The sequence below is a fragment of the Aspergillus pseudodeflectus genome, assembly GCF_044049435.1.
Source record: "Aspergillus pseudodeflectus strain CBS 756.74 chromosome Unknown BJX68scaffold_1, whole genome shotgun sequence".
In the NCBI taxonomy this organism is placed as follows: domain Eukaryota; kingdom Fungi; phylum Ascomycota; class Eurotiomycetes; order Eurotiales; family Aspergillaceae; genus Aspergillus; species Aspergillus pseudodeflectus.
This window is the reverse complement of record NW_027263777.1, coordinates 854110-879162: the sequence shown is the minus strand read 5'-3', so window position 1 is coordinate 879162 and position 25053 is coordinate 854110. Positions and strand designations below refer to the sequence as shown.

Sequence of the window (25053 nt, the reverse complement as noted above, 5' to 3'; positions counted from 1 at the left end):
CCACCTCAAAGTCCCCTTAGGCTAAAGTACGTAGGGGAGGACAGCCGCAATCAATCCAAGACGCGAGCCCCACACGACCCCCTTCGGCACAGTAGACAAAACACCCACAGTGACCCTGCTGAAAAAGGCATCAACCCGGCGGCAAAATAACCACGGACCGAAGGAACAGTAAGAAATGGCTAAAGACAAGGCAAAATGCGGGGATGCAGAGAATCTGCCGGCTGTGGCATCGCCATGCAGCCTGGAGTATGGGCGCTGCTCCACCGCGGCATAACCTCCGAGACCGAGTCTGGAAACCCTGGATAAATTAACAATGCTTGGCTGAAACGCCTCAACCCCATACAACTTCTCCTTCCTCGCAGAGTCAATGTCGATCGTTTCTCGATGCATGATTGCTTCAGTCCGCGCCGAATGGGGAAGAGAGTCAATTAGCCTAAAACGCCCGGTGCGTCGGTCTGCCTCCCACGGCGTCATGGTTTCCAGATGGTATAAAACCTGGCGATGGCCTCCGTGTTGGAGTTAAGTTTGTTTCGGTTGTCAATCGCAGGTCGTGAATACCAGTCCGCTCTTTTGTTCTTTTTTCTCTTTTTCATCCAACAGTCGCAATCGAAACCACCATCGAAATCGCATCGCAATGGTCCTCATCAAGTCCCTCGCCAGCACCGCGCTCTTCGCGTCCGCCGCGTACTCGCGCGCCATCTGTCGCCAGACGTCGACTCTGAACAGCCTCTTCGTCGCTGCTGGAAAGACCTACTTTGGTACAGCCACCGACCAGGCTCTTCTGCAGAATACCCAGAACGAGGCGATCGTCCGGGCGCAGTTTGGCACGCTGACTCCGGAGAATAGCATGAAGTGGGACGCGATTGAGCGTGAGTAAACCATATCCTTGCTTTGTTGGTCGGGGAGTGATTATTGACGATTTGCAGCCTCTCAGGGAAGTTTCAACTTTGACCAGCCGGATTTCCTGGTATGTTATCGCGGAGTGAGTATTGCGATGTCGCTCACACTCGCAGGTCGACTATGCCGAGACAAATGGCAAGCTCGTTCGTGGCCACACGCTGGGTACGTCGCCCGTCCCTCTCCACTCGATCGTTTCTAATGTAAATAGTCTGGCACTCGCAGCTTCCATCCTGGGTCTCGGCCATCAGCGACGCCGCAACCCTCGAGGAGGTCATCGTGAACCACATCAACGAAGTCGTGGGCCACTACAAGGGCAAGATCTTCCACTGGGTACGAATAACACACCTCTCAAGAGGGACGAGAACTCATTTATCGGTGTAGGACGTCGTCAACGAAATCTTCAACGAAGACGGCACCTTCCGCGACAGCGTCTTCTACAACGTTCTCGGCGAGGACTTTGTCCGCATTGCGTTCGAGGCCGCTCGCGCCGCGGACCCTGATGCCAAGCTGTACATCAACGATTACAAGTACGTCGTGCATCTGTCGTAGTACCTGGGGTACCCGGGTACCTGCCTGTTCGAGGTCGCGTTGCTAACGTGGATACCTAGCCTGGACTCTGCGAGCTACGCCAAGACGCAGGCGATGGTCAGCTATGTTTCGCAGTGGTTGGCTGCCGGGGTGCCGATTGATGGAATTGGTGAGTACACCTGTACTGGGATCGATCGCGTTGATTTGCTGACTTGTTTCCTGTAGGCTCCCAAGCTCACTACAGGTAGCGCCCCTCATTCTCCATCTCGAGTGAAATCACTTACTTACTGACCCTCACAGCGAGAGCCACTGGTCCAGCACCGAAGCCGCCGCTGCCCTCAATGCTCTTGCCGATTCCGGCGTGTCTGAGGTCGCCATCACCGAGCTCGATATCGCTGGGGCTGCGTCGGACGACTACCTGAACGTGAGTCCGCCCGCACTCTTCCTAAACCTGCAATCGCTAACAGCTATAGCTGCTCAACGCATGCCTGGACCAGCCCAAGTGTGTCGGTATCACCGTCTGGGGTGTCTCGGACAAGGTATGTCCCCTCGCTTCCTCGCACTCCATCAAAACTAACACCTGCACTTATAGGACTCGTGGCGCTCCCAGCTCACTCCCTTGCTGTACGACAGCAGCTACCAGCCCAAGGAAGCCTACAACGCCATCATCAGCGCCTTGTCGTCGTAAGGGATGGGCGAGGTCTGCAGGTTGGCCAACGTGAGACGGTGCGGCGGTGCGACCGTCAAATAACCGGCTGGCCCGGTTACGGGTATATTCAGTGGCTGTATATAGCACTTTTTTCTTTGAACGAAAACTCGAGTAGGTGTCGTGCGTTGGGTGTGGAAGTTGTAGATCGAGTTAGACCTGGCTCTTTGATGATAGCCGTCTGATAGGTATCACTATATATTATTAGGCACTGCTATCTGTTTCCACTGGCCTGTCCCAATCTTACTGCCTTTCTAACCCGTATCATACAGCGGAGTACTTTACTTTATGATCAGCAACTTGAAAGACATGGTGAAGGAATACTTCTTGTCGAGAGCGTTCAACCATGTGGGATCAGGCAGGAAGATCACTGTGTTGTAGCGTTCGCGGAAAGTGTTTTCGTCTTTTCGTCATGGCGCAGCGAAGTCGGCCATCTTCTCAGATACGGAGGAGGAATTTCAACCAGGATGCTTCATAGGCATCTAGCTAAATCAGGTGTTGAAGGGGAATATCGCGACAACTTCATGTCGTGGAGTAGTGCTCTACTCTGTGATCCAGCACGCGATCTCTGAGATGCCACTAACATTGCTGTGACATGTCGGCAATCATGCCTCAAGAAAATGTTCCTCGTGGGCAAATCGCTCAAGACCATGTCGTTCCTGACCCAGTGGCTCCCCCACTGGTGGAGAGAACAGGACGTTCAAGACAAACTCGAAATGGCTTTTCTCTTCATTTTACCCATTCAGAAACGGGTGTTCCATCAACTCGCTGGCTGTCCGCATATCTTCCAGATTCCAGGCAAGCGCAAGGGTAACAAAAGACAAGAAGGCTTGTCGTTCCTTGTGCTCCAAGGAACGGATCGAATCCTCAAGGTTCCGCTGGGGGATTAGATTGTCAAAAAGAAACTCGCCTGCCCAAGCGAGAGGAGGTTAGTGGAAAATTGCACAGGGTATTCGGAGAATGGCATTCGCTTACCATTTTCCTTGAAGAAAGGCCCATTGAAATACTCTCGCCCGTTCTTACAGAGCCTACCTGTCTCATTCATAATAGGCGTAGACCAACTAAATCCTGCCATGGCTTCCGACTTTGCTAGTAACTCCTTTGGCGGAGGGCCGAATAGTGCAATCATTTCCGCTAAATGTGTCTTGGGATTGTAATGGGCTTGGCTATCATGCACATGGAGGAATAGGTCGGTGTTGTCGATTATATTTCCACGCCTGTCACAGAGTGGTCAGTGATCGCAAAGTCTATGGGTATGTTGAAAGTGGCGAGAAAACGAAACCAAGGTGTCTGTTTGGGTTCTCGTGCAAAGTAGAAGCAAATGCTAGGCGGTCCTAGCAAGGAGGGATTCATACCAGGACTCCGATATTCCATATATCCGCGCTAAAACTCCATGGGCAGCCAAGAATGACTTCCGGTGCACGGTACTAGTCCGGCTGTATTGGATAAAAATCAGCTGTTTCGCTCCTCAGTTGCCCCTGGCTATCACTCTCAAGGCGAGTTGCTAACCCAAAGTCAACAATTTTAGGCAGCATTTTCCGAAGCTCTCTCCAATCGAGGGACCCAAAGTCATTGTGACAACGGTAAATGGTACGTCCGCTCGTCGGATCAGTCTTGTACTGCATAGGCTGGTTGGTGATCTGCTCTTTGATAAAGTTACAGAGAATGTCTTCGTTCTCGAACGTCATCAGAATATTGTCGAGCTTCAAGTCTGGTAGAAAATAAGTATTAGTGATAAAAAAGGGAGGAGCAATGATGTTAAGGGAGGAACTAAAAACAAGTTACTTGCCCGTATGCACAAACCTGCATTCTGATTGGAGATAGTCAAGGCCCGCAAGAAGAATAAGAAGGTATGCTTTTTCAATTGGGAGAGGGAGCCTTTGATCTACGAAACGTCTCTGAAGAATCCAAAGGGGCTCCCGCATGGGCTCATACGCTAGGCACAAATGGCTCCCATCTGGCCCTGTCACCTCGAAGCTATCCAGGCAGGTTCGAATAATCCCACGACCGCGGTGTATCGGGGTTTGTCGGGAAATGTGCTCTTCGATGTCGCGCTCATGGTAAGCATCGAGAGAACTGCGGTTATTTATTATTTTCAGCGCCACAAAACGGTCGGACTGCTAGGTCGGGTTGGAGCTGTTCTAGGCGGGGAAGTAGCGGAGTCTATTGTGAGTTTCTTTAGCTGTTGGGCGGTGGTCGAAAATGCTCTCGACATTGTAAACACGTGAGCAACGCTGGGATCAGAATCAACGGAGAGAGCCCAAGAAAGAAAGCAAAAAAAAGGAGCAGTGAATAATGATTGAGCGCTCTTTTATGCTATTCTGCTGGATACTGTTTCCTTAATGCCTCACAAGGAGACAGGACTGTTCCTAGCACACGGAGTTGAGTGAATTGGGCACAGCAGCAGTGAGCTGGGTTCCTTGGCCACCGATAGGCTGTTGTTCCTCGAGAAGAAGGCATGGCTCTGACACTATTTTGAAGCATCTTCATTCTCAACCAGTTGTTCACGGATAGTTGGTAGACGTTGAGGCTCAATTTGTATGGGCGCTTCTCGATATGTTTCCAGTTGTAGCTTCGATGTGAGTGGAGCTGGATAAACTGGTGCCTAACAACCTGAAACTCTGGCGTCTGGGCCAAACACATGGATCACAGCGAAGACCAGACCAGACCACGTCATGTCAAGGACTCCAAGAACGCAATTGCATTGGCCAGCCAATCCCGTTGTGGCGGCACGCCGCTAGGCTCGGTCGCCGAGGATCGTTTGTCGAATCTTTCTTGAGCGCTGCGCGCGGACTCCGAGGGAGAGCTCGAGGGGATTCGAGAGCGGATTGTGGGACGCATTGATCCAATCCTTAGCGATTTTTTCATCGACAGAGCTCTGCTGCTTGATGGTAAACGAGATGCGCTTCTGATTCTCGATGTCAGCGATGAATCTCAAAGTCGGTGGATGCTGGCAAGTCGACGCACTCCACTTGGCGTGACCGATCAGCAACTTAACTTGAACAAGTCGCTCCGGCCCGCGGCCAACAGCCCAAAGAGGCGGCGAGTCGCAAACCGATGACGCCAAACCACGAAGATCGCATTATGCAATCGCTGCTGGCAGCATCGCTCGACGAAAGCCTGGAATCGGGTCTGGGAGAGAAGGTTCCAAGCAAGCTCAAGCCAAACCAAGAAAAAGGTGCAGCAGCACAGCCCCAAAATTCAGGAACAAAAGTGCAAGACTCTCCACTTGCACAGGGCCCAATGATCCAATCGACATGAGGCGCTTGGCCCCTCCATCCAGGAATCCATGTCCGTGGCCGTCTTACGGTCCAGCCAACACCATCCGACAGGGTGAATCTGCAGGGCCGCGTGGAATTGGTCAAGAAAAAAAATATGACAAAAATACACCTCACTCGCTTTGGCGGTCGGTTCTTAAGATCCGGCTGACCCGGTTTTGGACTCTTGTCTCTCTTGCACTGCCTCGTTTTTTACTTCTTGTTCCTGAGCTGACTCTCCACCTTATTTTTACTCTTATTCTTATTCTTGCCTCGACTGTTACTCTCTGCGATCGGATTGCACTGTTCGTTTGGAGAGCTTTCCTGGGTATATAAAAACCGATCGCTCGCCCCGAATCGGATACCATTTCCAACGTCACCAGCCCAGCGAATTATGCATTGAACCACTCGAGCCAGCCACATCGGCCTCACCTCAAACTCACACTCACTCGCAACACACCACACAAGACACTCTCTCATCTCACCACCACACAAATACAACACAGCATCCACTCACTCACTACAAAACCACCCTCACCAACGAGAACCCGCTAAAAAATAACCATCGAAAATGGGCCTCAGCAACGGCGCCGTCATCGTCATCGTCATCGTCGCCTGTCTCGCCGCCGTAACCCTCGGCGCCGCGCTCTTCCGCCAGTACAACCCGGCCGAGGCCCAGGGCACGCAGGACTTTCCGCGCGAGCAGCAGATGTACATGCGTTCCGTGCGGCTGAAGAATATGGGGTATAACTATCGCGAGTCGAAGACGCCCATACCGAGGGATTTGGAGTCGGCGAGTATGTTGCCTTTTTCTGTTTTTGCGTTGCGCTGGGGTCCATGGGTGAGAGAGAGAGGAGGAAGCTGACTTTGGCTATAGTGACCGCGGACGATTCATCAAGGTATTAGGTTGAGCGGCTGGACGACAACGAGGAGGAGAGGCCTTTTGCTTGACTGGAGTATTTGGGAATGGGCGTTTACGGGTGCGATACTGGAGTGCATCTTGGTTGGATCTGTCTTGCAATGTATAACGATTGTGATGTTTGTTGAGCGAGTATACCATATTGTTTCGTCTACGAGAATCTATCTGCGATAGTTTCAAAAGCGCCGTCTACGGGCCGACTGTGCTGTTTTGCCCGCACAAATCATGCGAAATTTGATTCTGGAAATCTCTGAATCGGCCTTTTGAGTCAAACGAAGCTCCGAGCCTCCGAATGACCTCGGACACAACCTTGCAAGGCCTATGATACGTCCAATCCAATCGGATAGAGCCGGCTGCTTTTGCGCTGGCATGTGCCCACGTGATAGTGTCTCAGAATTTGGGGCGCGGAACCCGGTGGAAAGTTTCTATTCTTGGGTCGCCCTTCGGATCGGCGCTCGGCGAAACAGAGAGAAGAAGAAAGAGTTGTGCACTTTGGACAGTTGTGCTCGAAGCCTCAAGCCTGGCAGTTCTCGCACCAATTCCCCAGCCGACGCAGGGCGCTCGGGTTGGTCCGATTTCTCGATTCATTGCGTTTCCGAGCTGTCGAGAACGATCCACTTTTCAGAGTCTAGATTGTACTTTTGGCTCTTTTACTTAAGGCATCACAGTGATGGCAATGCGGCTCTGCTTTTGGCATCTGCCTCTCGAACTTACTGAAAATCATAAAATAGCTACGATGCTGAGTGCGCGATTCGTCAATGTCGTCGCCAAGCATACTCCAACAGAGTTCACGAGAGCCAAGACGGGGAGACCCTCTACCTAAATGATTCCCCACTTGGAGATCGATTGATCTGGCTGTCCTGAGCGGGGTTTGGAGTGAATACGCATTTATCACATTGCGACAGCCTATCTGATCTCGTCGCCATGTCATCATGGGGTGCTCGGATGGTCCCGTCCTGATCCAGGACGGATGATTCGCGATTCGGGACTTGTGAGACACCTCGCCGCGTGGCGATTTGTACGCTGGCTCCAGATTTTGCGGAGAAGATATCGTGTGGCGCCTTTCGCATGAGCCTGTGAGATTTTCAGGAATGTTGGCCCCAAGCCTGGAGGTGTATCACCAGCGATCGAGAAAAGGAAGCACGGTGGGGAGGAGGGGTTTGGTGCTGAGGGGTCGCTGCAGCTGCTTCCCCAGATTTGTCAATGGGCATCATCGATTTCCGGCGCCTAGAACGGCTTCAAATGATATTCCATCCGTCCGCGTGTTCTCTTCTTGAGCTTCTTCCAGTAAACTTGGAGACGCGCTGGCCAAGCATATGCGGGCAGGGATGATTCCAAGGAGTGTTTGGATAAGGCGACTGGAATCGCGAGAGGATTCCAAATGGATCTCACTGCTGGCCGGCGAGTACGAGCGGTCTGCATTTCAAGTGTGGAAGATGTTTGCTCGAGTTATCGCGCATATGGTCGCCCAAGTCAAAGACAGCCTTGATCTGCGAGGTTGGGCGACATCATTGTAATCGGTGATATTGCTGGGGCAGCCGGCACATTAAAGGGCCAGGCTAGCAGGGTGCGTGCACTTACCTAGACGATGCGACAAGCCATCGCAATCCAGAGTACACACATATTCCTTCTTCATCGCGATCAACCCTTCTCCTTGTGTAGTCCTCCACACTGGAAAATACAAGAGCGCGCAGTCCATTGTCTGCGGCGTGCGGTTTCCAATCCGGCGGCCGATGGCTGGGCGTTCCCACCCATCCCATGCACGAATTCGAGGGCGGCTATGCAGCTAATACCAGAAGCCGCCCGGACCGTCGCCAGCTGGCCTTCGACTATTGGGTATGGGGTTCACCGCTCCGTGATTCCGGGTATGTCATGGTGTGGAATTGCGATCGAGAAAGTAGGATCGCCCTGCACCACCATCCGGTGTGCGACTCGATTGCCAGCTCACGCGCTACCAACCATCAGCCTCTTCTGCGAGCCAGGATGTCACCTGCCATCTGCCCATCGCTGGCTGCCAATGTTATCATGTCCTGACCGTTCATCGAACATGTTCTCCGGCCCACCTCTATGGCTCGGTGCCACAAGGATTCGGTCACTAGTGACGGATAAGGACAAATGGGAACTCGCTCGAGATCTCTTGCGTGTTGGACCTTGTCCTCGTTCTCCATTGTCGTTCGCCGAATGCTCTGCGCCGCATCAGTAGTATGTCGATTTCGATTGTGATCAGCTTGGGCACTGATGTTGTACGCTCCTCTGGCTGAAGTCCGCTTATATACGGAGTAGTCCCCAGGTGCCTCCAACACAGATGGCTCAACCAGAGTGTTCTTTGCGCATAAAGGAACCGCCGAAGTTACCCCGCATAACTAACCCGAATTCTCCAGGTTAAAATCGCGATGGAAGTAACCGTGAGGGGTACGGAATCGGCCAGCCAATGGACGTTGTCCCTGCGACAGGAAGCAGAAGCGGACAGGCCTTTTAGGACCAAAAACGACCTGGCGTGCTTTCTTGAGAACTGGATGGGGGCAAGGGCCCCGATCAGGGACCTAGGCGACGTTCACTCACTTTATGAGCTCTTGCAGCAGCTCGGACTGGACCACCAGAGGGAGCTGCGCTCAGTACTTGACGGGTTGGACTTTTCGACAGATCCCGGGAGCAGCTACTCCCGACTGGCCGATGCGTTTGCGCCGATCACACTCACCCCAGCGATATACCTGATCCACACGATCCTCGACTCGAGGCGAGGCCGAGCGAAGATTGACGAAGCCTCAAGGACAGCAATAACAACAACAACAGGACGACAAAAATATGAGATCGAGGTTGTCAGAGATTCCCTCATTTGGCTCAACGGTCTTCTTTCCCTGGGCGAAGGGTCTGCGAAGATCCTGTTGGGCGTCGATGACTATTCGATGCAGGCCATGCAGGTGCTGAGGATCAAATGGTTGGGCAGTCCCAGTTTGAAACGTCGATACGCGGCGGGAAACATTGCGTTGACCGAGACAGAGAAGGGTGATCTGAAAGCGCTGTGGCGCATGTTCGAACAACATCAGAGCGTACCAGTTCAGTATGCTTTTGACCTCGCGAGGTTGAAGATCAGGGGAGGCTTCCGATTCGAATGGGTGAAATTTCATGATGCGACCGACGGCCTCACCTCCGACTGTCCGAATATATTCGAATCTAAGAGACGATGCTGATTAGATTTGACTGAGGGGTAGATGGAGAGAGAGACGGTGGCGGAGACGACTGGTGGGCCCGGTTGGTAAGGGGAATGGAGAAGTGGAAAGAGCAAAGGAGACGTCCGAGATTGGGGAAGACAGTGACTTATCATTGAAATTTATTCGTTTTATGGGCTGGTAGATTAGCAAATGTGAGCGATGAGCTCGATGAGATGATAGAAATCCAGCAAGCATAGTTTGAATCGAAAGTCTCGATCCCAGTTGATGGCAGACTGTATCGTTCTTCGAGCCCTTGAACGCGGATAGGGAGACTGTGAAGCTCTTGACGATGGAAGAGCATCCACCGAGACTCGCCTAGAGTGTCTGCAGTTGCTCAGAGATGTTAATGGGGGGGAAACTGCGGACGTAATGAGAAATTCTGAGAGGGGGCCTGCGATTGCCCTCGACGAGGCTCACTGATGGCAACGGCGATCGAAGTCCCAGTCAGACGCTCTTTCCTGCCCACTCAGAAGACGCCTTGTTTCGAACGAATTGACAAAATCAGTGGGACAATAATAATCAGATAATCTTGGGAATTAAGTCAAAGTGGTAAAGTGGAGCGTAGGAGAGTACTCTGAGTCACAAAAAAGGAGCCCTAATTTCGCCAGGGGAGGCTGGGAAAGTTGGAAGAAAGAAAAAGAAACAGAGAGACTCGGTCGCAAAAGCGAAGAATGGCTCCCGAGGCGCCAAAATACTAAACTCAAGGAGCAAACAAAGAAGTACCGAAATGACTCCAGCTGCATGGCCATCGGGGCTGGATGTCATTCTAGCGGTCTGCAGGTCGAGGTGACTGGGCAATATTCCTCAGTTTGTCTGTGCAGAAAAGCGACCCCTCCGGGAACATCACGCAGTCTTTCTGCCCCTCGATGACATTCGTACTTTGTTTCTACTCGAAAGGATGCCCCTTGGAGTGATGTTCGAGTCGAGGACTTTCCTGGTACTGAGAGCCAAAGCTGCGCCGATAGCGCGGTACTGACATTCTTATAGGCCTGTTCCTCGTGTGGCAGGTTTGACCATGTCGCGCGGAGACCACACCTGCATCCGGTCGAAAAAAGCCTGCATAAATTACTATAGCCTCAACTGATGTACTAATTGATTGAAAAAAAATATCTTCAGGTTAAATCTGTTGCTGGGCGTAAACAATCCACTGAAGGATATACTACGATAAGGTAATAACGGTGGGGCCATTTTCCTTTACTACGTCTGTCGATGAGCAAGAATTCCATCGAACAGATATTGCTTTTTCCTGCGGCGCCTTCCAGGCTCGTGCTGTATAGAAATCGAGCTGTCGTTTCTGTAGAGCAATCAAATTGATCAAGCTGCCATCGCTCGTGAATGTCTCAGGGCCCATAGGTCTCCTTGAGAGTATTTAAGTACCTAGGTAGCCTTCCACAACCACATCGCTACTTCACCAGTTCTCCCGTCTTATCATCACTACAGAGCGGAGTTCATGGCGACAGCTACATCGTCGCAAGCTATGAGTGAAGAGTCTTCTCCTGTCTTTACGCCTTTGCCAGATATATCGATCGTCTACGAAGAACTTAAATCAAATGGAAAAGGTACGTGTCTTGAGTATAGATAGAGAAGTCCTAGCTTGCTATAGGAATTCTGATCTCGGCGCATTCACTACAGATTGGACAAATCGCACTATCCCTCACGATGACTTGATGGAGATCCGACAGACCGTCAAACAAGGCGACGGGCCTCTAAAAGGATGCCTCCTCGAAGCCGTCGTTGCAGTTTCTTGTCGGCTCCAGGAGGCTGGGGTCGCCAGGCACGACCTTATCAACACTCTCTTAGACTTCTTCATCTTTGCTTTCCACTGGAGATTTCATAATCTGGAAGAAGCTTGGGAAGAGTACCTTGTAAGGTTAACCGAATATGGCTGGCTTGGTACAATGAGCTAATCTCGCAGCAAAAAGCTCTCTAGATAGAGTAAAAGTGTGGGCGGTTGTTGGACGGAAAGCCAGGCCTTGCTTGCCCTTGGTAGTAACGGCGCGAAACCAGGATTCTCTGATATATCCACTATGTAATAATGATACTCTTGATTGTCTTCTCCTGACGTCTTCGGGTAGTTTCTATGCAGCCTCGGCTGAGAGATCAAGGCGTATCCTTTCCTTTTCCGCTACTGGAAAATTGCTCCCACGACTTTCAGCCGTGACCAAGTGACCCCGGCAAAGAAGGTCATGAGTAAAATTAGAGCCACGCGCAGCGGCGTAGGAGTCTGGGCAAGCTCACTTGTCGCGCTTTGACGTCTTGGTCGTGAACTATCTCCCGCCAGCGCATCTCATTAAACCTTAGTCCCAAGCCACCACACAACTTTCGACGAAAAATCTCCGAAACGAAATGAATCCATGTCGGTAAATAGGCTTTCCAGAGTGTCTCGGCTCTTTAAATGCTCAGTTTGGTGGCCAGCGGCCACTCGGTCCCAAGTTTAGTTCAGCCCTTGCGAACAAAGGGCATGGGCCGACTCAAGCCGGTGTCTGGACTCGGGATGGAACGAACCGTGCAGAATCCGCCGACGATCACGGCCATTCCAAGAAGATCTCAGTCCAAGAAAAGGTTAGACCGACGACAATCATGGATGAATCAGCCAGATCCTTCGTGGTCGAAACTCCTTTACCGCTGCCTCGCTTGCAGCTGTGCAGAAACTCGAAGACAAAGCCCCAAGCAAGATAATGCTATTCAGCTCCGACAGACTTGCGCACAGCTTCATAAAGTCCAGAAAAATTGACCGCCTGTGATTCAATGCCTATTTTTTTTCTTCCAAAAAGAAAGAGAGAGAGAGAAAGAAAAACCTTGAGGTCTCTCGACACTCCTCTGGTAAGGACAGTCCCCACGGGGTTTTCATGCCATAACCGGAGGATCAGCAAGGTCCCAGTCCTGCCGGACTAACAACAATCGCGCCAGCTGTCAGCGGTTCCTTCCAACCCATTACTGTATTCTGTGCAGTAGCGCATTGACTTTGTCGGGCTCAATGTTGGAACTTGGCCCCATCCTCTTGTTGGTTCCAGAGCCCGTCGCCGAATCTCCAAGCGCTGATCAGGGCGGAGCGCTCGGTACTCCGTAGGCTCCAGTGCCTTCTTATCACGTTCTAGGCCCGTTTGCCTAATCCTCCGAGTACGCCTCGTGCGGCCTTTTCGCAGGCCCCACTGGGCAAACTTCCCGTTTACCCTTTTCGGATGACTGTCGCCAATAGGCGCCCTCCACCGTCCCTCCACGAAAGATCCCTTACGAATCTTCATCCTTCAATCCAGAACCTGTACAAGCCAGAACGCGCTTAAGCAGGCTCGCCTTGGTGAAGGGAAGGACCAAGCGTACCTTGCAATCTTACCAATATCCATCTTGTTCCTTGGCCGGCCACTCGCCTCGACCGGCTGAAGTTCGATCTATCAGAGAGCTGTTCATCGCTGCGTTCGACATCCGGAAACCTCTCCCCAGAAAAAGCAATTATGCGCGCCAAAAAGAATGGCTTCGTGGGCTTAGCGATACCATTACCTTCATCGAGCGATACTAACAATAGCATAATCCGCCCGATGTGCAACTTTGCTCTCTCAATCCCAGCCACCATCGCACGTTCCGTCGGCCAGTCGTACTTTCTTTTCATGCAAGTGAGCCGGATTTTCTGTCTGTCTTTTTTGTTTTGCCCTCTCCCAAAGGTACCTTGGCGAATGCTGTTCTGTCGACCGTTTATCGTTTATGATCCATCAATCACGATTGCCGAATGTGATCATGCAAGCCTTTCCTTGGCCAATGCCCTGCACGAGGAAAACCTCCAATACCCGCCGGGGATATTCAAGCAGTATGGGACTTTTGTCATCACATTGGTCTGAACTTTTGACGAACACTCGCCAAAAGTACTCGAAAGAGCTCGTTGGAGCCGCATACCTGTCCTACCCTGTATTCCACGACGACAAAACACTCTTCTCTTCTTCCGAGATGGATGCACAATCTCTTCCCTGGGTTCGTTCAAAACACCGTCGAAGAGTCGCTACTGAGAAAATAAGGTTGGATTCAGCTTGACGCTCGAATTATTCGTGCTTGTTTTCATCCCCGCCGCCAAAAAGCTAGTTGATTCGGTGTCCGTCGCTGGGCGGCTTGCGAGCGTCTTCGACGGTGAGTCACTTGACGGGATGCAAAATTTTCCATCCTAGGCTGTCTCGTACAACCGCGATCTATTATCTGCAGGGGTAATTTGCCCGGGTGAACGATCGACGGACGCCCGACAGAGCCCTCGCCTGGTTCCTGTCCAGCTCCCGGATTAATATCCAAGAAGGAGTGGAGAAAAAGAGACCTATGGCCTCACAACTCTGCATTTGATGCCTCCATTTCTTCAATAATTGAGTTGGATGTCATATTAGACTTTTCAACAGCATGGTCCTGCAGACCAGAAAGCATGTGGCCCGCGATCAGTTCCCGGCACCTGACACGCCACCCTTTGCCGTTACGTCTTTGTTCATTTCCCGTTTGGACTTGAGTAACTCATCTGAGACTCGAGACTGCAAAGAGCTATCGAGTGCGGGGACACAGTCCCAAATCGGGCTCCTTGCAGCTCCAACGGCACGATCCCTTGTGGGCAATATTTTTGACAGCTAAGGTCGCGGGAGACCTGGCAAAAAGAAAAAGGAAACGAGCAAGTTCTCTAAAAGTCCTCTCGCGAGTGCCTATTTCCGTATGCAAGACTCATCAACAGCTCGAAAGGCCTTTTTTCCGGATGCGCTGTGCCCCAACCGCGTCCGGCGGTCGAGACGTGGCTGATTTCCCAGCTTTCAGCTCCCAGCCCAGCCTTGCGCACAGTCTCACAAGTCCCAACAGCACCATCAATACTGAAGTGAGTCAAAGTGTGCCTCGCCCAATTCTCAGGCTCTGTTCTACAGTGCCTTGCAGAGGAAGTGGCTTTCGCCCGGGATTTCGTCATCGACTCCTTGAGCTCCAGGCATCATTGGTCGAGCCCTCTTAGGCACGGTTCCTGGGTTCGTGCGATGTTGCCTAGACGGAGAGGGAGATCTCTGACCTTGCATCAACTGCTTGCCGGAGATTGTTCGTCAAGTTGTCTCTTCCACGATCGAACAGAGGTTATTTGCGCTTCGTGATGAGAACACCACGAGATCTGAGGTATCCGTGGACACAGCAACCCACAACTTCCTTCTCTCCATTTCGCACTTCTTTTGATTCAAAGAGGCTAACTCAGTGGCTTTTCATAGCTTAGGACCGTCATGATACGATAACTATAGGTCTACTGACTGCTAGTCATGCGAATACGGACAAGCCCATTACCCCTTTCTCACCGATCATATTCTTAAGCAACCGCCGAATCAGCCGCTCAGGAGGACTGGTAACGACTCTCAAACGTTGCCTGACTATAACGGTTCTATTCCTCGAGATGCAAGTACGATGCAGGTCGCTCTTTTGTCTTACCACGAATCGCGGGCCTATCGCACCTTCCCAGTCAGCATTACTCTCTGGCACGCAAGGCAAGTGCGGTAGACCACCTACAGTAGCTTCTTTCATATATAAACAATCCATCTCCACCGCACCTTCCCCTTCGGTGTCATTCCTCACGAAGCAAGAACGATGCGGGTCGCGTCTCCCCATACGGCAGGTGCACCAGATCTAGGCTCCACCTGTTGCTCGGAAGATTATCGAATCTGTCCATCATTTCTTAGGACTGTCACTAAAACAAGGGTAAGAATATGACGGAACCCTCGAGATAACCTTTGCGACGGCGTGCGAAAGGACCTTTCCAATCTCAATAGCTTCTGCTCCGGTCCGGGCTTCGTCTTCTCCCAAACCATCACGCTCGGGTGCTATCAAGGTGGAACCCCAGCCTCACTTCGGGCAACGGCAGTCTTCTTCAGCGTTCTCGGTCCTCCGCACCTAGAGCGCCGAGAAAGTCTCGCTCAGCCACCGCGAAACCCTCAGTGATCGTAGTCAACATCTGCCCATAGCTCCAAAACACTATTTAACAGCTTCTTCCATTTGTGTTCCTGCGCCGTGTCTCCTCCACAGGTAGCGTTAGCCTCGGAGCACATTACTCTCCTAAAACAACCATCAGAAAAAGCATCGAGAAGACCATGGCGATAATCTGAAACACGGCTAGCCAAGTCCGCTCCACGATCTGCAGCTTAGATTGATAGTTCGTTTTCGATTTGGCCCCATTTTCTCACGAACCGCCCCACAGGTATCCATTGACGTGAGTTAATTTCCTCGACATCTCGTTCCTTGTTTTGCACAGCATGTTCCTACTCTGGAGTGCGCTCCAAGTAGGCTTTCTGATGCATCATAAATTCCCGTGAACCGAGTCATTGCTTGCTGTAACAAACGTGTGCGGGACGAGCCACAGGCTGATATTGTTTGGGTTTTACACGAACCCCAGGCCGACTCTCTGTGAATCTTTCGAGCCGGGTCGACGACTCAAATTTCCCGACTGATGCGTAGCAGAAAACGAGCAAGGCCAATCGGATTAGATTCGTCAGAGGTACCATGCATTGACGACCATAATCCCGGGTTGGACTGCTTGGGAATTTGCGGAATATGCGGATAGCTTCAATTTTGGCTTTTGCGGTATCCGAAACTGAATTCCGGTTTTCCGACTCCATGAATAATCTCACCGGCACCATCGACTGGAGGTGAGAATCTTATTTCTGAGTCATAACATACTCAGGTACAGTATTGCACCGTTTCGTGAAGTTCTTAGTACCTCGACATTTACAAACGGGTCAACTGACCTCGTGCTCAGATTTTCGGCGGCTATTGTATCACCCTAAGTTTTGCAGAGGCACGTCGTACTCTACATTGGGCCACCTGCAGGCCAAAGACCGGCCAGACCAGGTACTCGGTCTCCGCCAGGCGTCACGTCGACTGTTCCGTCTTAGTTCCACTGCGAAATATGCATGTCCGCTTCCCCTGCATCAAGGCAAATTGGCATCTTTGCTGTTCAGACATCTACACCGAAGACGAGATCATGAATTTTCTGTAAACGGATTCCGTAGAATCTCGGCGAGCCTTGCGTAGATGCTCGAGCTATCCTTAGCCTAAGGTCATTCTTGCTGCTAACAGAATTGGTCGACGGCTCTAGCATCTTCGGCTGAAAACATCATCAAAGGCCGGCGAGCTTGCGGCGACGCTCCGTAATAATCTCCGCTATTATCAGCCGCGTACAGGCCTATCATCGTCTTGTGACCTGCAGGAGTGTTTTCATCTGGGAAGATCGACAAGCAGGGTCAGCGACCAACAGGCTACAGTCGCGATTGCCTGGACCAAGGCCCGTCGAGTTCTAGCAGTGTGATGCTCCATCATCCGCTTTGACGCCTTTGCCTCTGTTCAACAGTGCTATGCTCTGCCGCCTCTTCCTCGCCTTGCGAGCTGCGAGTCGCGACAGAGTCGCTGAGGGCACGGTCCGCACCCCAACTGACAGGGATTCGCGCCCGGTTTCCCCTTTTCGCCCTGTTCAAGGTCACGTTGTCGGAGAAGAGTTTTCTAAGTTTGCGACCTCGTTACTCCTTTCTGAACCTAGGCTTCATGCATGCGTCGAGCGCCGAGCGCCGAGCACCCGCCGGCGAAGTCCCAAAAGGCACGATGCTCGGAGACCAGAAAAGATCTGTGACAGAAACCCCGTACGTCATAGACAATACGGCTATGCGAACCATTCCAAAGATGCCTTGACGGACTGAAAACCTTCTCGTCGCGTGACGCCCAACAATCGACTCCGAGGCCCCAGCCGCCTTTCGTTGAGGCGCGATCCAGCCTCGCCTCGCCATAACAGCAAGGCAGGCCACAGCCTCGAAACCGACGTCCGCGCCAAATTGAGCCTTGCGATACCGACTATCCCCGCGAGACTTTTCTGATCTGCCCTTCGCTCCGAAAATGCGCCTCGTGAGCCTTATGGACTTTGTCATGCCCGATTGCGAATGTCTCGGGGCCCGCGGCGTAAGGAGCGCCGACTTCCAGGTCACTTCACTTGTCTGAAGTCTGAACTCGAGTCTTGTCCCCTATCTGTCGAGTGCGAATCTCGACACGCATAGCGAACGCGACGCGTCCATCCGTCTTCAAACACCACGCCACCAACGATGCCCTTCCCGTTGTCCTTCGACGATCGAGACGAACCGATATTGTGAGGTCAGAGATATTCAAGAGCTTGCGGTGCGGTTTCTGGTCGCCATGTCGGGTGTGCATTCACTCAGGAGACCAGGAAGGCTGGATTGTTCTGGCCATTACTTTTGTGTTAGTACAGTGGACACCTCTCGCGGTTCCAAAATGACAGAATCCAGCGGCAGAGCTTACCAGAATATCTGCCCGTACCTGGTGCTTTCTCTGCCTGAAGTTTGTGCCTTTTTTTTTCCAAAGACCTTGACCTGCTTCTAACGTTCAATATCTCTTAGGAATCAAGTGGACATTAGCGAAGCGTGCCCTCAACACCACGATCCCACGCCGCAGCAAAGGCGACCGTCGTTGCGGAAGTGCAGACATATTTTGTTTCGAGTCAGAGTCCAGAGAGTGAATTTTCGACCCTTGGCAATTGGTGAAGATCACTCAAATTCCCTCAATTCCCTCAACGGGCAAAAATCATCAGGGAGCCTGGCCGGGCGGCCAGTGTTACTCTGCAACAAAGCAACCAACACAATCCCCCAAGAAAGCTTTTGCACAGTCTCATTGAAAAACCTCTTCTCCACCAATTGAGATGGTTCTTGGAAAGCAAAGAATACCTTTTCCCCAAGCTTTGCCTATTAACAGCCCAACACCTTCAGATTCCAGAGACTCTTATCCATCATACCAGAGCAAAAATGTCGTTCCTCTCCCTCCCCAACGAGATCCTCGTCATGATCGCCAGCTATCTGGAGTCCGATAAAGACCTCCGCGCGTTCAGTCTAGCAAGCAAGGAATTCTACCCCGCCGTGTCTCCCGTCATGTACCGCAACAACATCCACAATCATAGTAGCTCCGGACTATTCTGGGCTGCCAGACACGGCCAACCGACCACTGCGACGCGCTTCCTCAAGTACGGGGCCGACACGAATGTTGGAGGCAGTACTGGCGTGCGACCACTATGGGGGGCCGTCCAGGGAGGGCATGTCACGGTGGCCCAGATCCTCCTTGCCCACGGCGCGGACCTCCACAACAGCGACGAGCCTCCGGACCTGTATCCTACTTATCCACCCGCACTTTATGTGGCTGTCAGGGAAGGCAACAGTGATATGGTCCGCCTCTTACTCGACCACGGCGCTGATCCCAACCTAAATGGCCGGCGGTTTGAAACCATACTCCAGGTCGCGGTAACGAGGAGTCACAATCATCTAATACAGCTCCTACTCGACCACGGCGCGGACCTCAATGCTGCTGGCAGTGACTTCGACAGTGTCTTGGAGTCCGCGGCGAGGTGCGGCAATCTCAAAGCAGCCAACATTCTCTTACAAAACGGGGCTGATGTCAACCAGGACAATGGGTCGGGAACCCCACTCTACACAGCTGCCCACAATGGGCGGGCTTATATGGTGCAGTTACTGCTGGATTGGGGTGCGGATGTCAATGCTGTTGCTGGGTCTCATGGCTCTGCGTTGAGGGCGGCTTGGTGCCAGAATCGCATTGGCATAGCAAGCCTCCTGCTCGCAAATGGTGCCGATTCCACAGTGGGAAAATATATACCATATAACAGTTGGTCTTTCAACAACTGTGATTATTGATGGTCCTATGATTAGAGATTCTGAATGAGGAATTTGAGGGGTGGAATGGGAATGCCATTGCTAACAGATGGGCCTGGCTCTGGTCTATCTTTCTGCAAAGATGGTGATTACAGTCCTTGCCTTCAGCACATTTTGGTAGAGCTATGGGAAGGGAGAACCTCCTTGTTCTGCCACCTCTTTAGTCTCTTTCAGGCAAACTCATTGGCATCGAGGGCGATACCATACATCATGATAGAAGCTATAGTGGAAGAACACAATCCACAATAGGTCTCTTGTTGAGTGGTAGAACGCTTGCTCGTAGCAAGCAACTTGCCAAGGAAGAGTTCCACGATTCTGGGGCACTTTTCTTACCTATTTTCTTAATTCCCAGGTCGTTACTTGACTGTTCGAGCTCTTACGTGCTGTCTTATACTTGACGTGATGCCTATTTTATGGCATTTTCCTGCCTATCGTAGCTAGAGCTGCGCGAGACTCACTGACCACCAACAACCAGGTGGAATGCTATCGAGAACCCAATAAGTATCACTCGGGGTTCTCCCAGTCATTCGATGATCCGGGCCAGCATGTCTTTTCCGCCGTTACAGTCGGTCATGTCAAATTTGATCTTCTTCCTCTGCGATCTCCACCAATACCGCGCCGAGGAGAATATAGGGCTATTTCAACGCGGGACCAACTTTAAATTGCCTCTAGGCATAATCTACCATCTCAATGTCAGCCGGAAATCTGAGCTATATTCAACATCGGCCACTAGACTGGTGTCATGGCACCTTTTTAGTCGACTAGTGAAGTTGTTACTCAATATTCTTAAAAGTAATCTAGCATCTGGGAAGGTCTTGGTTCTTCTAACTAGATACGATAGAATACGCTGAGACCCAAGATAACCCTCATGCTTCGTGTATTGTCGGAAACACATCTCTGAATGTTAGGGAGCTCTTCGTATCACCTCTTGGCAACCATACTAATTCCAGTCCCTTGGCGCGACGACAAGACGATTAAACGAGAGGCATGTCATACCCAACGTTATGCACTTGGCACTGTCGACTATAAAGCCTTGGCCTGCGTTACCCCAGGATTCCAACTTGCCTGGCGCACCGCTTACTGCCGCTATCACTCCCAGAATAACCTTACTCGCCCCCATATATAAATATCCAGTCACAATGCCCCCCTTCAACGGCATCTCCGTCCAGATGACCGCGTACATGGACCCCAAAGATCTCCCGCAGTTCTGGGAACTATTCGGCCCCGTCTTCGACAAGGTCATCGCGGAGCCGCACTGTACGTTCTTCGAGGTGTATCAGTCCCCCGAGGATCCGGGGACCATTTCTTGGATTGAAAACTGGTTTGTTGCTCCCTCTCTCTCTCACTTTGCTCTCCTAGCCGCTTGACGTTGTGTACAACGTCGCTTATGCCCGTTGGTTATGTACAGGTCCGAATCAAAGGAATTGCTGGTTGAGGTATGCATCATCGCCCTCTCCCAGCCTTGGATTCATTTAGGCGAGCTAATCCTCGTATCTCAGAACCAAATCAACAAGCCGTACTACGCCGAGTATCGCGAGATCATGACGCCCAGATTCCTGAAGCCGCTGGAGATCAAGGTGCTGGAAAAGGTCGGGCCACAGTTTACGTACTTTAAGCGGGAGAATGGGGGATTGCGCGAGTGAGATGGTTTACCTGCAGGGATTGTTGAGTAGAATGGTGAAGTCTACGTGGCAGTTGCTTATTATGTCCCTTTAAAATGCTAGTCATGGGCAAGATAAAGAATACATTGGTAGTGATGGCTTGCAGGATTCATAGTATTCCCTTACAGTGCTTGTTTCTTATTTTATCAGGAGGATGACATCATTCAGAGCCAGATCAACTCTTTGAATAGCAATCATGACAGGGATCCCCTGTCTCATTCAGCTTCAGCCCCAGCGCTCGATGGGAGTCACACTCAGACAAACGCTCTACCCCAGTCCAAGTCAGCGGATACGGCATCTGCCCTCTGGCATGAGTCAAGTCCGGAGCGTTCATTATGCAAGCCGTGCTCGGAGCACATACTCTAAAGTCAAACCGCGCTGTGGACCTGGCAAGGCACATGAAATAACGGTGTGGAGAACGACAAGTCAATCCCAGGATCTGGAGTGGGTGGTACGGCATTAGGGCTAACGTCAGCGGTATCCTGTGGACTCCGGTATGCGACATGTCGGAAGGGGGGTGGCAGCGGATTGAATGACAGATGAGAGCGCTCTACTGGGAAGGAACTCAAACGAGGAAGGAGCTATTCACCAAGAGACAAGATAGGGAAACTACGGTATAGATGGCCCGGTCGCTCCTTCCTCAAAAAAAAAAAAAGAAAAGAAAAGAAAAGAAAAAAAAAAAAAAAAGGAAGGTGCGACCCAGCATAACTCGCGCGCGCCTGCCTCCGGAGGGCATTATCGAAGCACGGAAGGAGCGACCTGCGAACTCATCGAACATGGAAGGTGCGATTATCGCTTGGTCCACCTTCAGGCTCATTGATATCATTCTATGCAGGCAGAAAACCTCGTCTTACATGTCGAAGAAGCCTGATAAACCAAATCCACAAAGAGAGCAAAGGGATCCTGTTCCCTCAATCGATCCGGAGTCGCCGCCATCGAACAATCCATCAGTTCCAGACGACTTCTCTGCAAAAGTGGCTGAGCGAAAAACGCCACTATTCGATTCGATCCAGATAGTGCGAGGCGAATCAATTGGATAGCCCACGATCCACTCTCGCAAACCTGCATGTATACCCGAGCGCTTCGTCCAACGAGATGCTAGTCGATCACCATCGGCTCCGAGCCACAAACCACCCGACACGATCGGAGGGTTTGCGAACGGCTGAACCCAGGCAATATGCATGCACGTCCCGGCGGGGATTCGCGTGTGAAGATTATTCTGCACGAGCGCCGTTTAGCGTCATCGTGCGCCTCCAATGGAAGCCTGCATAGGCGTGTTCCCTGCACGGTCGGCGAGCCCGACAAGGCTAGCCCTAGAGGCTGGCTGGCGATGGTTCGCGGCTTCAGCCAGCCCTATTCTGGAAGGCTAGAGGTGTGTACCGAGCAGTGCGTGTCGCCATCGTGGCTTGGTCGGCTTGCTGGTGATTCTTCAGCTGAGTACGGTCGAGTGTGTTGTTTATAGTGTTGGAGTAGATCGCATGGCTCGAGCATATAAAGCAATTCTGCTACGTGCTACGCTGGGTAAAAAAAAACCACATACGACCAAGCCAGCTCAACCTCTTCAATCATTCAATATGCCTTCGATCGTCGAGAAATCAAACAAAGACGCCATCTGGCGCTCATTGAACGGACAAACAGTCTCAGTCCCTAACTTGGCCAAACTGCTTCCTTCATGGAACTTCAAGATCCATCCCGAGTATGAGCGGGCGAGAGATGAGGTTCTAAATCCGTGGATTCGTCGGTCAGTCGCCATGTCTGGTTTGATTCGCCATTGACCCCTATCTAACGTCCCTGGTAGCTGGGTCGACGAGGCCGTGACATGTCGAAAACTCCAAAAAGCAGAGTTTGGTGTCTTTGCTGCTGTACTTTGTGCAGACGCGCCGTTCGATCGGTTGTGTACGGTTGCCAAGTACTTTGCTTGGGTACGTTATCTCTGCATCCTGTTTATAGGATCAAGGACTAACAGGAATAGTATTATATCTGGGACGATAGTAAGTATACACAGTCCTTCTATTTGAAGATAACCCAGTTCTAATTGGCAAAAGTCTTCGACTGCGGTGCTTTACAGGGGAGCAGCGACTCTGAAATCAGCAACTACAGACAAGCAAGCATGCAATACATTCAACATCAACTTCTCCCGGAACATGAATATCCAGATCTATCGGTATACCCATCTCAACTACAGAATACACTAGTATGTTGGGAGGAGGTTGGCAGGCATATCCGCGAGGTTTGCTCACATGGCATGCTCATACGCCACAATGAAGTACTTCGATCGCTAATACAACCACTAGACACCCGTATGATTCTCTCAAAAGCCATGCTCGAATACATGGAAGCGGTCGGCGACGCGAATGAGCTTTTCGCAGATGGAAAGCTTCCCTCCCTTGAAGCGTACTGGGCGCGGAGAGACTATGCTGCGGGGATTTATCCTGGTATTGCGACGATTCCGTACGTTCTACTATCCCCCGGATATTACACGTCTTCTAGGTCTAACGCTCGTGCCAGATTTGTCTACGGCGTCGATATCACCCCCGCTGATGTATCGAATGTCCGGATGAAGGCGCTCTGGAAATCCACCTCCTATCTCGTCCATATGTACGCCTCCTCCACTCCTCCAGATTCATCTCCATCGCCACTAATATGGTCGGTAAACAGCTCAAACGACATAATCTCCCTCCGAAAAGAACTAGTAAGCTGCATTCATGCCCTTCTACTTTACCCTCAACTAAATCATACTAATCAACGCTCACAGTCCGACGGCCAAATCGAAAACCTGGTCCCGGTAATCATGCTCAACGAAGGCATCACCGTCAACGAAGCAATGCAGAGGAGTTACAAATACGCCAAGGACAACGCAGCAGACATGGAGACCGCAGCACGCAATCTACAGCGCGGACTCGGCGAGAGCCACGGTTCCAGTTCTCAGGCTGTCGTTGCGGCGTTTACGCAGGGGTGTAGGGATCTTGCGGCGGGGTTGATTCATTGGAGGTATGGTGTTGCAATCTTCTATTCTAGACCTTATGGTGGTAGTTTGCTAACTGACTTGGTGGCTTTAGTTACTCGGGTCAGCGATACTTCAAGTCCGCGGAGCTTGATGCGGATAAGGTGCTTCGTTTTCAGATTGATAGGGGTCTATCGGGGTCTGCGGTGGCAAGCGGGTCTGTTGCTGCTCAAGGTTGAGATATGGCTTGCATAACTTTTGCTGCTTTGAGGATATAGACATTAAGGGCGTTGAGGTTGTTCATCGTATAGGTATTAGGATAGACTCTGTATGTCTTTAGAATTTATAATAGACAGTTTGCATCACGACGATATCGAGGGAGTGACATTTACAACTAAAATCAAGCAAAGGCATTCTATTCTTGGTCAACTGCGAACGAATACTGGAAGACATGACAACCTCCATTCAATCAACCGTCATGCTCTCTGTATTAATATTCTGCAGAGCAACGCTCCCCGGCCGGTAGATAAACATGTTGGATTCTGACTGCTTAAGAAGCGTTCCGCATAAAACGCCCTTCTGTCTCATCCTTGGGACCTTGTGGGAAGGAGAAGTATTGAAGCGAAAACTCGAACAGGGTCGATGGGAGTATTGAACTGGATCAATCAGCCCCTTTAACCCGCCGTTAGTGTGCCGATAGTGTGAAGATCTATGTGCTCTTTAAAGCGAGGTAAGTTGACACCGTGGACGCGTGGCCTCTCTTTCACGTTTCAAGCCATGCATACTCATTCATACTGTTCTTCTCCATTTCAGATACTACACCGTATACCAGTCATCGGATTGCCACATCGTGATATCTTTCTATGCAATGAGCTCAACGTGGAGCCCTATTTCATTGGTATACATTGGCATACCGATACCTAAATAATTAGATTTTCCTCTGCTAAGCAATAGCTGCAATCCGTAGTAGCTACATATGATGTGCTTGCTCTACCAAGGCAACTTCCACGGAACCTCGGGGCAACTACTAAATGGGCACATGTAGTGTGGGTCCGCGACCAGAATTAGAAGCCCGCGTGGAGAACAACTCCATCAATTGCCTCAAGTGATCGACAGGTTAGGTGCAATCAAGCCAATTGCAAATTACCCGTGGGCCAGACCAAAACGGCTCGGGCAACCGTCGGCTGATGCATGTCTTAGTTTGACGTCAATTCGACACCGCTGGTTC

The 25053-nt window shown here is 51.3% G+C and overlaps 9 protein-coding genes across 9 annotated transcripts; 7 read left to right on the top strand and 2 right to left on the bottom strand.

The window, feature by feature from the left end:
* Positions 1 to 312: 312 nt before the first annotated feature.
* On the top strand, positions 313 to 2116 carry BJX68DRAFT_273835 (endo-1,4-beta-xylanase; the record flags this gene model as incomplete). Its single annotated transcript, XM_071047547.1, has 10 exons — positions 313 to 869; positions 927 to 967; positions 1014 to 1062; positions 1109 to 1230; positions 1282 to 1427; positions 1509 to 1597; positions 1654 to 1672; positions 1729 to 1852; positions 1902 to 1967; positions 2021 to 2116. Exons 1-10 carry the CDS (start codon positions 635 to 637, stop codon positions 2114 to 2116), a joined length of 987 nt encoding a protein of 328 aa, XP_070905691.1. The 5' UTR covers positions 313 to 634.
* A 752-nt stretch (positions 2117 to 2868) lies between these two features.
* BJX68DRAFT_251538 (kinase-like domain-containing protein) lies at positions 2869 to 4777 on the bottom strand (the record flags this gene model as incomplete). Its single annotated transcript, XM_071042401.1, has 6 exons — positions 2869 to 3044; positions 3110 to 3278; positions 3490 to 3523; positions 3563 to 3845; positions 3924 to 4254; positions 4604 to 4777. The coding sequence occupies 6 exons, from the start codon at positions 4775 to 4777 to the stop codon at positions 2869 to 2871; spliced, it is 1167 nt and encodes a 388-aa protein (XP_070905690.1).
* Positions 4778 to 5962: 1185 nt separating this feature from the next.
* On the top strand, positions 5963 to 6297 carry BJX68DRAFT_260413 (uncharacterized protein; the record flags this gene model as incomplete). The annotated part of the gene is made up of 2 exons (XM_071043880.1): positions 5963 to 6188; positions 6269 to 6297. The coding sequence occupies 2 exons, from the start codon at positions 5963 to 5965 to the stop codon at positions 6295 to 6297; spliced, it is 255 nt and encodes an 84-aa protein (XP_070905689.1).
* Positions 6298 to 7639: 1342 nt separating this feature from the next.
* Positions 7640 to 8608, top strand: BJX68DRAFT_8548 (uncharacterized protein). Its single transcript, XM_071049877.1, has one exon. The coding sequence runs from the start codon at positions 7899 to 7901 to the stop codon at positions 8511 to 8513; it is 615 nt and encodes a 204-aa protein (XP_070905688.1). The 5' UTR covers positions 7640 to 7898; the 3' UTR covers positions 8514 to 8608.
* BJX68DRAFT_8549 (uncharacterized protein) lies at positions 8609 to 9566 on the top strand. The gene has a single exon (XM_071049878.1). It carries the CDS (start codon positions 8704 to 8706, stop codon positions 9499 to 9501), a length of 798 nt encoding a protein of 265 aa, XP_070905687.1. The 5' UTR covers positions 8609 to 8703; the 3' UTR covers positions 9502 to 9566.
* A 260-nt stretch (positions 9567 to 9826) lies between these two features.
* BJX68DRAFT_222899 (uncharacterized protein) lies at positions 9827 to 10772 on the bottom strand. The gene is made up of 2 exons (XM_071038055.1): positions 10510 to 10772; positions 9827 to 10459 (listed from the first exon to the last, which is right to left on the bottom strand). The coding sequence occupies exon 2, from the start codon at positions 10269 to 10271 to the stop codon at positions 10059 to 10061; it is 213 nt and encodes a 70-aa protein (XP_070905686.1). The 5' UTR covers positions 10272 to 10459; positions 10510 to 10772; the 3' UTR covers positions 9827 to 10058.
* Positions 10773 to 18096: 7324 nt separating this feature from the next.
* Positions 18097 to 19653, top strand: BJX68DRAFT_8517 (ankyrin repeat-containing domain protein). The gene has a single exon (XM_071049871.1). It carries the CDS (start codon positions 18306 to 18308, stop codon positions 19200 to 19202), a length of 897 nt encoding a protein of 298 aa, XP_070905685.1. The 5' UTR covers positions 18097 to 18305; the 3' UTR covers positions 19203 to 19653.
* A 706-nt stretch (positions 19654 to 20359) lies between these two features.
* Positions 20360 to 20863, top strand: BJX68DRAFT_260410 (putative quinol monooxygenase; the record flags this gene model as incomplete). Its single annotated transcript, XM_071043879.1, has 3 exons — positions 20360 to 20541; positions 20629 to 20656; positions 20720 to 20863. 3 exons carry the CDS (start codon positions 20360 to 20362, stop codon positions 20861 to 20863), a joined length of 354 nt encoding a protein of 117 aa, XP_070905684.1.
* A 1564-nt stretch (positions 20864 to 22427) lies between these two features.
* BJX68DRAFT_273831 (terpenoid synthase) lies at positions 22428 to 24064 on the top strand (the record flags this gene model as incomplete). The annotated part of the gene is made up of 9 exons (XM_071047546.1): positions 22428 to 22622; positions 22680 to 22803; positions 22854 to 22872; positions 22927 to 23124; positions 23176 to 23332; positions 23390 to 23479; positions 23540 to 23573; positions 23637 to 23872; positions 23941 to 24064. The coding sequence occupies exons 1-9, from the start codon at positions 22456 to 22458 to the stop codon at positions 24062 to 24064; spliced, it is 1149 nt and encodes a 382-aa protein (XP_070905683.1). The 5' UTR covers positions 22428 to 22455.
* Between the last annotated feature and the right edge of the window lie 989 nt (positions 24065 to 25053).